General features: G+C 47.8%; 1 protein-coding gene across 1 annotated transcript in view; it reads right to left on the reverse strand.

Moving 5' to 3' along the window:
* The window catches only part of LOC147111592 (protein diaphanous homolog 3-like), a 1,088,834-nt gene that overhangs the window by 856,923 nt on the left and 219,137 nt on the right, over positions 1–12,774 (reverse strand). The window contains exon 5 of the mRNA XM_085998659.1: positions 1,223–1,359. Within this exon, the coding sequence (XP_085854785.1) occupies positions 1,223–1,359 (137 nt within the window). The remainder of the gene's footprint in view (positions 1–1,222; positions 1,360–12,774) is intronic.

The following is a 12,774-nucleotide window of genomic DNA, read 5'->3' on the forward strand; positions in this document are numbered from 1 at the left end:
ACTCTTATTTTGGGGCCCGTATATTCATAAGTTTAGACAGGTCTTCCTGTCAATCTTATGAATGGGCTTTACCCTCCTCTGATTGGCTGCCCATGGCTCACGTGATCCCAGGGGACGCATCGCACTAACTACGCCCCTGGGACACGCAAGCAGAGCGCGCCGGGAGTTGGAGCAGGCCCCGGAGCGGAATTCCACGGGAGCCCAGAGCTCAACTGCCGGCGCACAAGCTAAGTGCAGGTCGGGGGCTTGCATCTGCGGGAAGCCCCCGACCTGAATTTCTGGGCCATCGTCTCTGGTGACCCAAATTCACAATCCAAGTTAACGGTTAACAATGTATTTGTAAAGGAACAAACTAGTTCTTCATATTATTGGAAAACCCTACTGAGAATGATCTGCAATACAAACGAATGGGCCAAATCTGGTTAAAGATCAGAGACACCCTCTTTGAAGTTAGAGGCAAGAGGACAAACTAGTCAGACACGATTATGGGCAAGCTCAAGTGGATAAGTACATAGTAATGCAAAGACAAGTATTCAAAGATGAGTCATTTATCACGGCTAGACTGAAGCAACCACAACCGATTTCAACAGGTTGCATTCAACTGGGACCTTTTGATGCTTTTGGAAAGCAATAAAGGCTACACGTGAATTCACTCTCTGACAAAACCATTGTACACCAGAATTTCTATTAGCCCAGTATCTCTGAAAACCACATACAGTTCTTGGCTATACTTTTCCATGATTTGAAGACTGCATAAATTTAGGATGAGTAAATTAAAAATAAGCAAATTAAATGATCACAGGAACAAATGAATTTAGGAGGAGACATTCCACAATTTTACAATCCTATATTACAATACTAGTTCTGTTGCATGAGTGAATAGCTCAGTCAAAATTACAAGTTAACCTGATTCTGACTATACGAAGTCATTTGAACACGTAACAATAACAGTATTCTACACAATGTCAGTCTTCTACACAATGTCAGTCTTCTAAAGTGAACAATTAATGGTGGATATCAAAACCGCACATAAATTATCTTGACCTGCTTTCGCGTAGCTAATAAATATTTATGAGGAACAGTATGTGGTTAATGTTAGTTTTACACATTGGAAGTAGAAATTTATTATAAAATTAACGACGAAATGTAAGTCTGCAGGTTCAGTACATCTGTTAGGTTTACTGCAAGTGCCTGATTTGCACTCTTGGGATATCTTCATTACCTGACAGGATTGCTGGTCAAAGATACCCGAAGGGATTCCAGAGAACTGAAGAGCCTTTCATCCGAAACACTTGATTTTAGCTCATGGATGAACTCCTGGGGTAAGGTAGCAGTGTATTGTCTGTTCTTCAAACCGCCCTGCAAAGTAACAGAAATCACACAGAGAAATATTGTTTGATATGGGTATAGAGACGTAAGTAATGAATTATCCTTCACAGCTGCTAGAAAAGAAAAAATGCATTCTTGCTACAGCGCGCGAATAAACAACACTTAATAATAAAGTACAAAACAAGTCTCAATATTTTAGCTCACGTCACAAGAATTATTTTCATTACAACAAATATTTATTACATGCATCAACTGTGCTGCATTCTGCTGAGAGTTCTGTACTTTTAACTTATTCAAATCTAATTCTAGACAAAGGAGGATCAGCCAAATAACTATTTTAGACTGACAATTAGAAGACGTAAACTCAAATTTCCATCTTCCCTTTGAAATCAGGTTTTCCAGCTTCAACTGAGTTTTCTCATTAAATAAAATAAACCAATCAAGACAGCCTCCTGTGTCTCCAGAACACAGGCCAAGAAATAATAATTACATTGCCCATGTGCTACACCACCTTCACAGTACTTTGTGGGGGTGCGGGGGGGGGTGCTTATGAAAAGCATCAGTAATAAATTGTGTTCAGCTTGATTGTTGCGTTCACCGTAGAGCCCTAATTCTCCACATTTTTAAAACACAGAAAAACTAATTTATACAGGAAACTTTGGTTTATCCGGAGGTTGTATGGCCGGAAACCTCGCTCTAACGGCAGAAATCAGCAGCCGTTTTGGTTAGGTTTTTTTTCTTCTCCTAGCATTCTTTTAACAGGCAGGCTCTGGAAAGCATCTTTGTAGCTTAGCAACAGCTTCAGAGACGCTTCCAAGGTACGGGCCGAGTGTTTACAAGCTGTTGCTGAGCAACCGTGTTTGTTGTCAAATACGGAGATTTTCATCTCCGTATGCTTCAACGTTAACTTTGCATGTCCGGCAGTTTTGATATATCAGCAACACGCCGGTCCCGTCGGTGCCGGATATCAGAACTTTTCCTGTACCTCACTTGGTATTTATGTTAGAGTAGATTCAGACCTGATGTGCTCCCACTTGCTTCAAGTGCTTTGGACAAGTGAAATGTGTAAATATGTCTATTATCACCTAACCTGAAACACCAGTCAATTATGATTTAGAAAAAAAAAATCCAAAACAACTCCCTAGCCCATGACAGTGTTTGAGGAGAATGAAGATGATGCAACAGTAAATGATATCAAGAGGGAGGAGAAAGATAAATATATCTTCGAAGCTAAAGAGAAAATCAAAAAACACTTTGGGGAGCACAATATTCATTAACCAGTAACGCTTTAATTGCAGCAACAGGAAAAATTAATCATACAAAATAAACCATCCCCTTCTACCCTTCTGTACTGTCGTCAATGCTTTGGGGACCCACCCGGTTCAGCAACTGTTGATGTTAACCCTTTGTTTTCCCAGATAACTTGGTAATGCTACCTAAAAATAAAAGGAGATTGGCAAATAAATCATCTTAGTCAGCTCTTCTTGGTCTGCAGCAATAGCTCCATGACTGGAGAGCGCCCCTTGGTAACGAGGAGCATCTCTGGCAGTGCTATCAAAAAATCCAGATGGCAATACAGTTGACCTTGAATGGTGCTGGACTGACTCAGAAGCAGAAACGGTAGCCAGCACCATTTGTTGGTTGTTCTTGGCCTTATTTGGATGCTCCCCAACAATGCAAGCTGGTGCAGCAACAGCATTTGAAGCATCACCCTAACAGTCTTTGTTGTGCAGTGGCAAATTAGCAGTCAGCCTCCATACTAGTGGATGCCTGAGCAATCAGTTCCGTGCCAGACAGTGCTGGATCAGTCTTGCAGCAATGTTTTGAAATCCTATTATGGGTATGCCCATCTGAAGCAGAGACAATACTGGTATGAAATGTGACAGCACTGATTGAGGCCAGCCTTCTCCCGAATTGGTGAGCAGCCTGTCCATGTTCCAAGTGCGCAGGCAGCTCACGAACAGTATAATAACAAGGGTCGCCCAGCAAAACTGGTTGGGCCTCTCGCTGGTGACAGGCGTGCTCAGATTGAGAAGGTGGCAGGAATTCTGGTGTGGAGCAGATACGTTACAAAATTTTCAAAAGTTGATTAGGACCAATGAAATCACAGAATGCGTTAACTGCTGAACAGCCCAAGAAAGTCAGTTGAGGCAACATCTGGACCAAAAGCCAATGAATTGGTAAAAATGTGAGCACAAAATGATGCTGCTATCTAGATCTGTTCATGTCGTTGAAAAGTGTTATAACTAACTGGTTCCATACAGCTGCAGTAGAACAACAACAACTTGCATTTATATAGCACCTTTAACGTAGTAAAACATTCCAAGGCACATCACAAGAGCATTATCAAAGAAAATTTGACACCGAGCCACATAAGGAGATATTAAGTCAGATAAAGGAGGTAGATTTTAAGGAGTGGCTTAAAGGAGCAGGGAGAGGTAGAGAGATCGAGAGGTTTAGGGACAGAATTCCTAAGCTTAGGACGTAGGCAGCTGGAGGCACAGTCGACAAATGCTGGAGGTATTAAAATCGGCGATGCTTAAAAGGCCAGAACTGAAGGAGCGCAGAGTTCTCGGAGTTGTAGAGCTACAGGGGATTACAGAAATAGGGAGGGGCGAGGCCATGGAGTGATCAGAAAACAAGGATGAGAATTTAAAAACTGAGGCATTAGCAGACAGAGAGCCAACATACGTCAGCGAGCGCAGTGGTGATGGGTGATTGGGACTTGGTGCGAGTTAGCAAACGGGCAGCAGAGGTTTGGATGAGCTCAAGTTTATGGAGGGTGGCAAATGGGAGGCTGGTGATGAAAGCGTTGGAATAGTCAATTGTTGAGGACAAAAAGGCATGGGTGAGGGTTTCAGCAGCAGATGAGCTGAGGTAGAGGCAGAGTTGGACGATGTAACAAAGGTGGAAGTAGGTGGTCTTGGTGTCGGAGCAGATATGTGGTCGGGAGCTCATCTCGGTATCAAACACGACACTAAGGATCCCCAATGATGGCAGAGCCCAACACAAGTGCAAAAGACAAGGATGAATCATTTGCAACCATCTTCAGCCAGAAGTGCCAAGTGGAAGATCCATCTCGGCCTCCTCCGGAGGTCCCCACCATCAGATAAGCCAGTCTTCAATCAATTCGATTTACTCCACGTGATAAAGAAACAGTGCAGCGTACTGGATACAGCAAAGGCTATGGGCCCCGACAACACCCCAGCTGTAGTGCTGAAGGCTTGCGCTCCAGAACTAACCATGCCTCTCGCCAAGATGTTCCAGTACAGATACAACACTGGCATCTACTCAACAAAGTGGAAAATTGCCCAGGTATGTCCTGTCCACAAAATGCAGGACACATTCAATCCAGCCAATTATCGCCCCATCAGTCTACTCTCAATCATCAGCAAGGCAGATGAATACCTTGATGAAATAGATGCATTAATAGCGCACATAGGGGGAAAAATGCAGTTGTCTGCGCCGCCCGTTAGCGCCTTAAGAGGGCGGTAATGGGGCGCAAAGCAACTAGCGCCCGGGCGCAGCGATGTTTGCGCCGCTCGCAAAATTAACTAGACATTTTGCGGCGGCGCTAAACACTACCGCCATGATCTCCTGCGCCGGCAGATCGTGACGTCAGTCGAGTGCGCAACGCCCCGTTAGCGCCCCGGACCGGAAATTGAGTGGCGTCCCCTGCCTTACCGCCTGCCGTTAGCAACGACAGGTTGAGGGGAGCATTATGCTGTCAGAAAGGGACTAGAGGAGCGCTATTTAAAGGTGACCACTTCCTGCCTTTTTTTGTCGGTGACATTTTTGCACCACGCATTCTGAGAGAGAAAGAGACTTCTGGAGAGATTCAACGCTGTGTGAAGGAGTTTTGGGTACTGAGCAGCACGTTGCAGGTTGATTTTGATTTGCCCTTCCTTGTATCGATTTAGAAGAGACTATGGGGGCTGCACTCTGAGCTCTTTCCCTGGTACTCGCCATTGTTCTTTCCAGCAGGTTTGTTTGTACAGGTCTCTCCAGGCTGAGATTCAGGCCGAGATTCAAGGCTGCAATGAGCAGGATGTGGATGGAGAGCAAGATCAACCCTCCCCTTTAAGATAAAAACAGAAAATGCAGGAGAAACTCAGCAGGTAAAGCAGCATCTGTGAAGAGAGAAATAGAGTTAACGTTTCAGGTCGATGACCATTCATCAGAACTCCCCTTTAAGAATTGGACGGTGCCAGTGTGTCTGTGTTCCATTGCTGACTGACATCACATGAGCTTCGCCAGCGCTGTGAGGTAGCGCCTCGCTCCTTGGCCTTTGCGCCTCAAGACAGGTGTGAAGCACCTGATTTAGCGCTCCAATCACCTCCAGGGGCGATAAAAGCCAAGTTTGCCGTCGGAGGTGATAATTTGCGCCAGGCGCTAAACTTTGCGCACGGCCGCTAATGGCACCCAAACAGGGCTTTACTGAATTTCTCTCCCATAGAAATTAACAAGTTTGATCTAATAGCCATAACGGAGACGTGGTTGCAAAATGGCCAAGGTTGGGAGCTAAATATTCCAGGATACTTAACTTTCAGAAGATATAGGCAAAATGGAAAATGAGGAGTGGTAGCCCTGATAATAAAGGATGGGATAAAGACAGCAGAGAGAAAGGATCTTAGCTCCGAAAATCAAGAAGTAGAATCAGTTTGGGTGGAGCCAAGAAACAGCAAGGGGCAGGCAGAAAACATTGGTGGGAGCTGTTTATAGGCCCCCAAACAGCAGTTGTAATGTAGGGCAGAGTATAAATCAGGAAATTAGAGACGCATGTAACAAGGATAATACAGTAATCATGGGGAACTTTAATCTAAATGTAGACTGGGCAAACCAAATTTGCAGTAATTGTGTGGAGGACAAATTCATGGAATGTATGCAAGATAGTTTTCTAGATCAGTAGGTTGAGGAACCAACTAGGGAACAGGCTATTTTAGATCTAGTACAAGAAACTCTCTTTTTACCAGCACCTAAATAACCGGAAATCTCTCTAAACCGGCAAAATTCAGGAGTAGGTTCAGCTAAGTTTTACTTCATATTAGTGGCCGTGTAACCGGGGTTCCTGGATCTGTGGCCGTGCAACAGGGATGCCTGGATCTGTGGCCGTGTAACCGGGGTTCCTGCACCTGTTGCCATGCAACAGGGATGCCTGGATCTGTGGCCGTGTACGGGGCTCTCGTACCTTACTAAGTATACCTCTCTGTAATCCGGACTTTTTGATCAACCGGCACCACGCCGGTGCCAGATAAAAAAAAGAGTTTCCTGTATTGTGCAATGAGAAAGGGTTAATTAATAACCTTGTAGTAAAGGGACCTTTAGGGAAGAGTGACCATAATATGATAGAGTTTTATATTGAGTTTGAAAGTGATTCAGTTAAATCCGAAACTAGGGTCTTAAATCTAAACAAAGCAAACTACGTACGTATGAGGGACAAGTTGGCTACGGTAGACTGGGAAACTACATTAAAAGGTATGATGATACACAAGCAATGGCTAGCATTTAAAGAATACATAATTTACAACAAAAATACATTCCTTTAAGGCACAAAAAACCCACAGGAAAAGTGGTCCAACCGTGGCTAACAAGAGAAGTGAAAGATAGTATTAGATCAAAGGAAGAGGCTTATACGGTTGCCAAAAAGAATAGTAAGCCTGAGGATTGGGAGGATTTTAGAATTCAGCAAAAGAGGACCAAGAAATTGATAAAGAAAGGGAAAATTGAAAATGAGAGTAATCTAGCAAGAGATATAAAAACAGACTGTAAAAGCTTCTATAGGTATGTAAAAAGGAAAAGATTAGTGAAAGTAAATGTGGGTCCCTTACAGGCTGAGACAGGAGAAATTATAATGGGGAATAAGGAAATGGCTGAGAAATTAAACAAATACTTTGTGTCTGCCTTCACAGAAGACTCAGAAAACCTCCCGGAAATAAAAGAGAACCAAGGGTCCAGCGAGAATGAGGAACCGAAAGAAATTAGTATTAGTAAAAAAAAAAATAGTACTGGAGAAATTAATGGGGCTGAAAGCTGATAAATCCCCTGGACCTGATGGCCTACATCCTAGGGTTTTGAAAGAGGTGGCTATAGAGATAGCGGATGCATGGTTGTCATCTTCCAAAATTCCATAGATTCTGGAACGGTTCCCGCGGATTGGAAGGGAGCAAATGTAACCCCACTATTTAAGAAAGGAGGGAAGAGAGAAAAAGGGGAACTACAGACCAGTTAGCTTGACATCAGTAGTAGGGAAAATGCTAGAATCTATTATTAAAGACGTGGTAACAGGACATTTAGAAAATAATAGGATTGGGCAGAGTCAACACAGATTTATGAAAGGGAAATTGTGTTTGACAAGTCTGTTAGAATTTTTTGAGGTTGTAACTAGCAGAATAGATAAGGGGGAACCAGTGGATGTGGTGTATTTGGATTTTCAGAAGGCATTTGATAAGGTGCCACACAAGAGGTTATTAAAGAAAAGTAGGGCTCATGGGATTGGGGGTAATATACGAGCATGGATTGCGGATTGGCTAACCGACAGAAACCAGAGAGTAAAACGGTCATTTTCGAGTTGGCTGGCTGTAACCAGTGAGGAACCGCAACGATCAGTGCTTAGGCCTCAGCTATTCACAATCTACATTAATGATTTGGATGAGGGGACCAAATGTAATATATCCAAGTTTGCTGATGATACAAAACTAGGTGGGAACGTAAGTTACGTGGAGGATGCAAAGAGCCTTCAAGGGGATATAGACAGGCTAAGGTGAGTGGGCAAGAACATGGCAAATTGAATATAATGTTAAGAAATGTGGAGTTATCCACTTTTTCAGGAAAAATAGAAGAGATTGGGAAATGTTGGTGTTCAGAGGGGCCTGGGTGTTCTTGTACACGAATCACAAAGTTAACATGCAGGTACAGCAAGCAATTACCAAAGCAAATGGGTATGTTGGCCTTTATTATAAGAGGATTTGAGTATAAGAGTAAAGACGTCTTACTGCAATTATATAGGGTACTGTGTACAGTTTTGGTCTCCTTACCTAAGGAAGGATATACTTGCCACAGAGGGAGTGCAACAAAGGTTCACCGGACTAGCTCCTGGGATGGGGTAATTGTCCTATAAGGAAAGATTGAGTAGACTAGGCCTATATTCACTAGAGTTTTTTAGAATGAGAGGTGATCTCATTGAAACATACAAAATTCTTACAGGGTGTGGTAAACCACTGTTTGTATTCCACTGTGTACATGCCTGGACATGCCTCGGCTGACTCCTCCCACAAGTCCTCGTATAAAGGTGACTGCTCCCCAGCCCTTTGTATTTCTGGACCGGTCGACCACTCGAGGCAGACCTTCATTCTTTTGTTAATAAAAGCCTTTAGTTACTCTCTTAACTCTCAGTCTTTTATGAGTAATTGATAGCGCATCAATTTTATTAACAAAATTTTTATAATGGAGAAGATCCTCACACCAGCATGCCTGGACTTAGATCATCGGGAGGCGGACTCATCCACCAAGTTTACTCACTGGCTTAAGTGTTTCGAAAAATTCCTGACCGCCTCCGCAGCAATCAAATCAGACGAGGACAAACTGGATGTCCTGACCTCCAAAGTGAACCACCGAGTGTACTCGGTCATCCAAGACGCGACCTCGTACGCGGACGCTATCAAGCTCCTCAAGGACCAGTACACGCGCCCAGTGAACGAAGTGTATGCCAGGCACCTTCTGGGGAGTCGTAAACAACAACCTGGGGAATCGACCGTGGAATACCTTCAGGCACTGTCTGTGCTTGGCCGGGCCTGTGGTTGCAAGGATGTAAAGGCCGCCGTGTACACAGAGGAACTTATCCGGGACGCTTTTGTAGCGGGCCACAGATCCAATTACACCCGACAGCGACTGTTGGAGCAGAGTGACCTCGACCTCAACAAGGCCTCTGAACTCGCACTATCATTGGATGCAGCCTACCGGGGCATGGATGCCTACTCCTCTGCACCGTGGACGCCGCGGGGAATGACAGCCTGGGACACGGTAGGACCGCCTCATAGCGCCGTGCCACCCCAGCCACACCCCAGCAACGGCCCAACTACCGCAGCAGTGTCCCAAGGCCAGACAGCAGTGCCACAAGGCCAGAAATGCTACTTCTGTGGCCAGGCAAAACACCCCAGAGCGCGCTGCCCGGCGAAAAACGCGATCTGCTCGCACTGCGGGAAGAAGGGGCACTACGCTAGCGTCTGCAGGGCCAAAGCCACCCCGAACCCCAGCAGCGCCGCATGTGGGCCATGCGGGCCGCCATCTTGCGCCTCCCCGGCCATGTGCAAACCACCGGTACAGCAGCCATTTTGGACGCCTCCAGCCACATGGGGATCATGGACGCCGCCATCTTGGACGACAGCCGGAACGCAGCAGGCCCCCAACACCGCCTCAACTGATACCCGCAGCGACACACCGACCCCTACGCTGGCATCCGTTACACTGGACCAAGCGAGACCGCACCAGCTGGCCAGTTCCACAATGGACATTAAGGTAAATGGTCACGATACAATCTGCCTTTTTGACTCTGGGAGCACGGAGAGCTTCATCCACCCAGACACGGTGCGGCGTTGCTTTCTCCCAGTCCTGCCTGCGCACCAGCGGATTTCTATGGCCTCCGAGTCCCAGTCGGCGGACATCGGCGGCTACTGCGTGGTGACACTCGTAGTAGACGGGACTGTGTACGATCATTTTAAACTTCTGGTCCTGCCCGACCCCTGCGCTGCCGTCCTGCTGGGGTTAGATTTTCAGTGCCACCTTAAAAGTGTTACGATGGCGTACGGTGGACCCCTACCCCCACTCACAGTCCGCAGCCAGCAGCTTCCAAATTGCCCGCCGCGCACCAGGTGCAACCTCTCCACACTCAGAGTCACCCCCCCCCCCCCCCACTGTTTGCTAACCTCACCCCCGACTGTAAGCCCATCGCCACAAAGAGCAGGCGATACAGTGCCAGGGACAGGGTTTTCATTAAAACCGAAGTGGAGCGGCTCCTGAAGGAAGGGATTATTGAGGGCAGCACCAGCCCCTGGCGAGCCCAGGTTGTGGTCGTTAAGACCGGCAAGAAGCAGCGCCTGGTCATCGACTACAGCCAGACAATAAATCGCTACACCCTGCTGGACGCCTACCCACTCCCCCGCATAGCTGATATGGTCAACCAGATCGCGCAGTACCGCGTCTTCTCGACCATTGACCTGAAATCAGCGTACCACCAGCTTCCTATCCGCCCTGAGGACCGCCAGTATACTGCCTTTGAGGCAAACGGCCGCCTCTATCACTTCCTTAGGGTTCCCTTTGGCGTCACCAACGGGGTCTCCGTCTTCCAAAGGGAGATGGACCGGATGGTAGATCAAAATGCGTTGCAGGCCACTTTCCCATATCTGGACAATGTGACCATCTGCGGCCGTGACTTGCAGGACCATGACGCAAACCTCGAAAAATTCCTCCGCACCGCCCAACTCCTGAACCTGACATATAACAAGGAGAAGTGCATATTCCGCACAAACCGCCTCGCCATCCTTGGCTGTGTTGTGGAACACGGAGTCATCGGCCCCGACCCCGACCGGATGCGTCCCCTTATGGAACTCCCACTGCCCCACTGCCTCAAGGCCCTGAAGAGGTGCCTAGGGTTTTTCTCCTATTACGCCCAGTGGGTCCCCTACTATGCGGACAAGGCCCGTCCGCTGATCAAGTCCACCTCTTTTCCCTTGACGGCAGAGGCCCGCTTAGCCGTCCACCGTATCAAGGAGGACATTGCCAAAGCCACCATGCACGCAGTGGACGAATCCATCCCCTTCCAGGTGGAAAGCGACGCGTCCGACTTTGCCCTGGCTGCTACCCTCAATCAGGCGGGGAAACCCGTGGCCTTCTTTTCACGAACCCTCCAAGGCCCGGAGACCAGACACTCCGCTGTTGAGAAGGAGGCCCAGGCGATTGTGGAGGCTGTGCGTCATTGGAGGCACTACCTGGCCGGAAAATGATTTACCCTGCTCACTGACCAGCGTTCAGTTGCTTTCATGTTTAACAACAAGCAGAGGGGCAAAATCAAAAATGACAAGATCTTGAGGTGGAGAATCGAACTTTCCACCTACAATTACGAGATCTTGTACCGGCCCGGGAAGCTCAATGAACCCCCGGATGCGCTATCGCGTGGCACCTGCGCCAGCGCGCAGATCGATAGACTGCGGGCCCTCCACAATGACCTCTGCCACCCAGGGGTCACCAGGTTCTTCCACTTCATCAAGGCCCGCAACCTGCCTTACTCTATTGAGGAGGTCAGGACCATGACCAGGAACTGCCAAGTCTGCGCTGAGTGCAAACCGCACTTTTATAGACCAGACAGGGCCCACCTGATAAAAGCCACTCGCCCCTTCGAGCGCCTGAGCGTTGATTTTAAAGGGCCTCTCCCCTCCTCCGACCGCAATGTGTACTTCCTCAATATTATTGATGAGTACTCCCGTTTCCCGTTCACCATCCCCTGCCCGGACATGACCAGTGCCACGGTCATTAAATGTCTGAACGACCTCTTCACCCTGTTCGGTTTCCCCAGCTATATCCATAGCGACCGGGGCTCATCGTTTATGAGCGACGAACTCCGTCAGTACCTGCTAACTAGGGGTATTGCCACAAGCAGGACCACCAGTTACAACCCCGGGGGAACGGACAGGTGGAAAGAGAAAATGCGACAGTTTGGAAGGCCGCCCTGCTAGCCTTAAAGTCTAGGGGCCTTCCAACCTCCCGCTGGCAGGATGTGCTCCCCGATGCGCTCCACTCTATTCGGTCACTGCTCTGCACTGCCACTAACGCCACCCCTCATGAGAAAATGTTTGTCTTCCCAAGGAAGTCCACATCGGGGACATCGCTACTGCCATGGCTGACGTCCCCAGGGCCGGTCCTGCTGAGAAGACACGTGAGGACCCATAAAACGGACCCCCTGGTCGAGAGGGTCGACCTCCTCCACGCCAACCCCCAGTATGCTTACATTGCATACCCGGACGGGCGGGAGGACACAGTCTCCATAAGAGACCTTGCACCCTCGGGGGCCGCAGTAACCCACTACTCACTACCACCCCCCGCCCCCCCCCCCCACGATCCGATATCCAGCCCCAGCAGACGGCAGGCCTGGGTCCCGCGACCCGCTCGACATCTATGAGGACGACACGCCTGTGCCACAGCCTATGCAGGACTCAACGCCGGAAGCTCCACTACCCCTGCCGTCGCCACGCCGATCACAGCGGCAGACAAGACCTCCGGAGAGACTCCAATACACTAACTTTTAATACACTTCACCCCGCCGGACTCAATTTTAAACAAGGGGTGAATGTGGTAAACCACTGTTTGTATTCCACTGTGTACATGCCTGGACATGCCTCGGCTGACTCCTCCCACAAGTCCTAGTATAAAGGTGACTGCTCCCCAGCCCTTTGT

This window comes from Somniosus microcephalus, chromosome 10 (genome assembly GCF_052327205.1).
Source record: "Somniosus microcephalus isolate GS21.2 chromosome 10, FLI_Smic_1.0, whole genome shotgun sequence".
In the NCBI taxonomy this organism is placed as follows: Eukaryota; Metazoa; Chordata; class Chondrichthyes; order Squaliformes; family Somniosidae; genus Somniosus; species Somniosus microcephalus.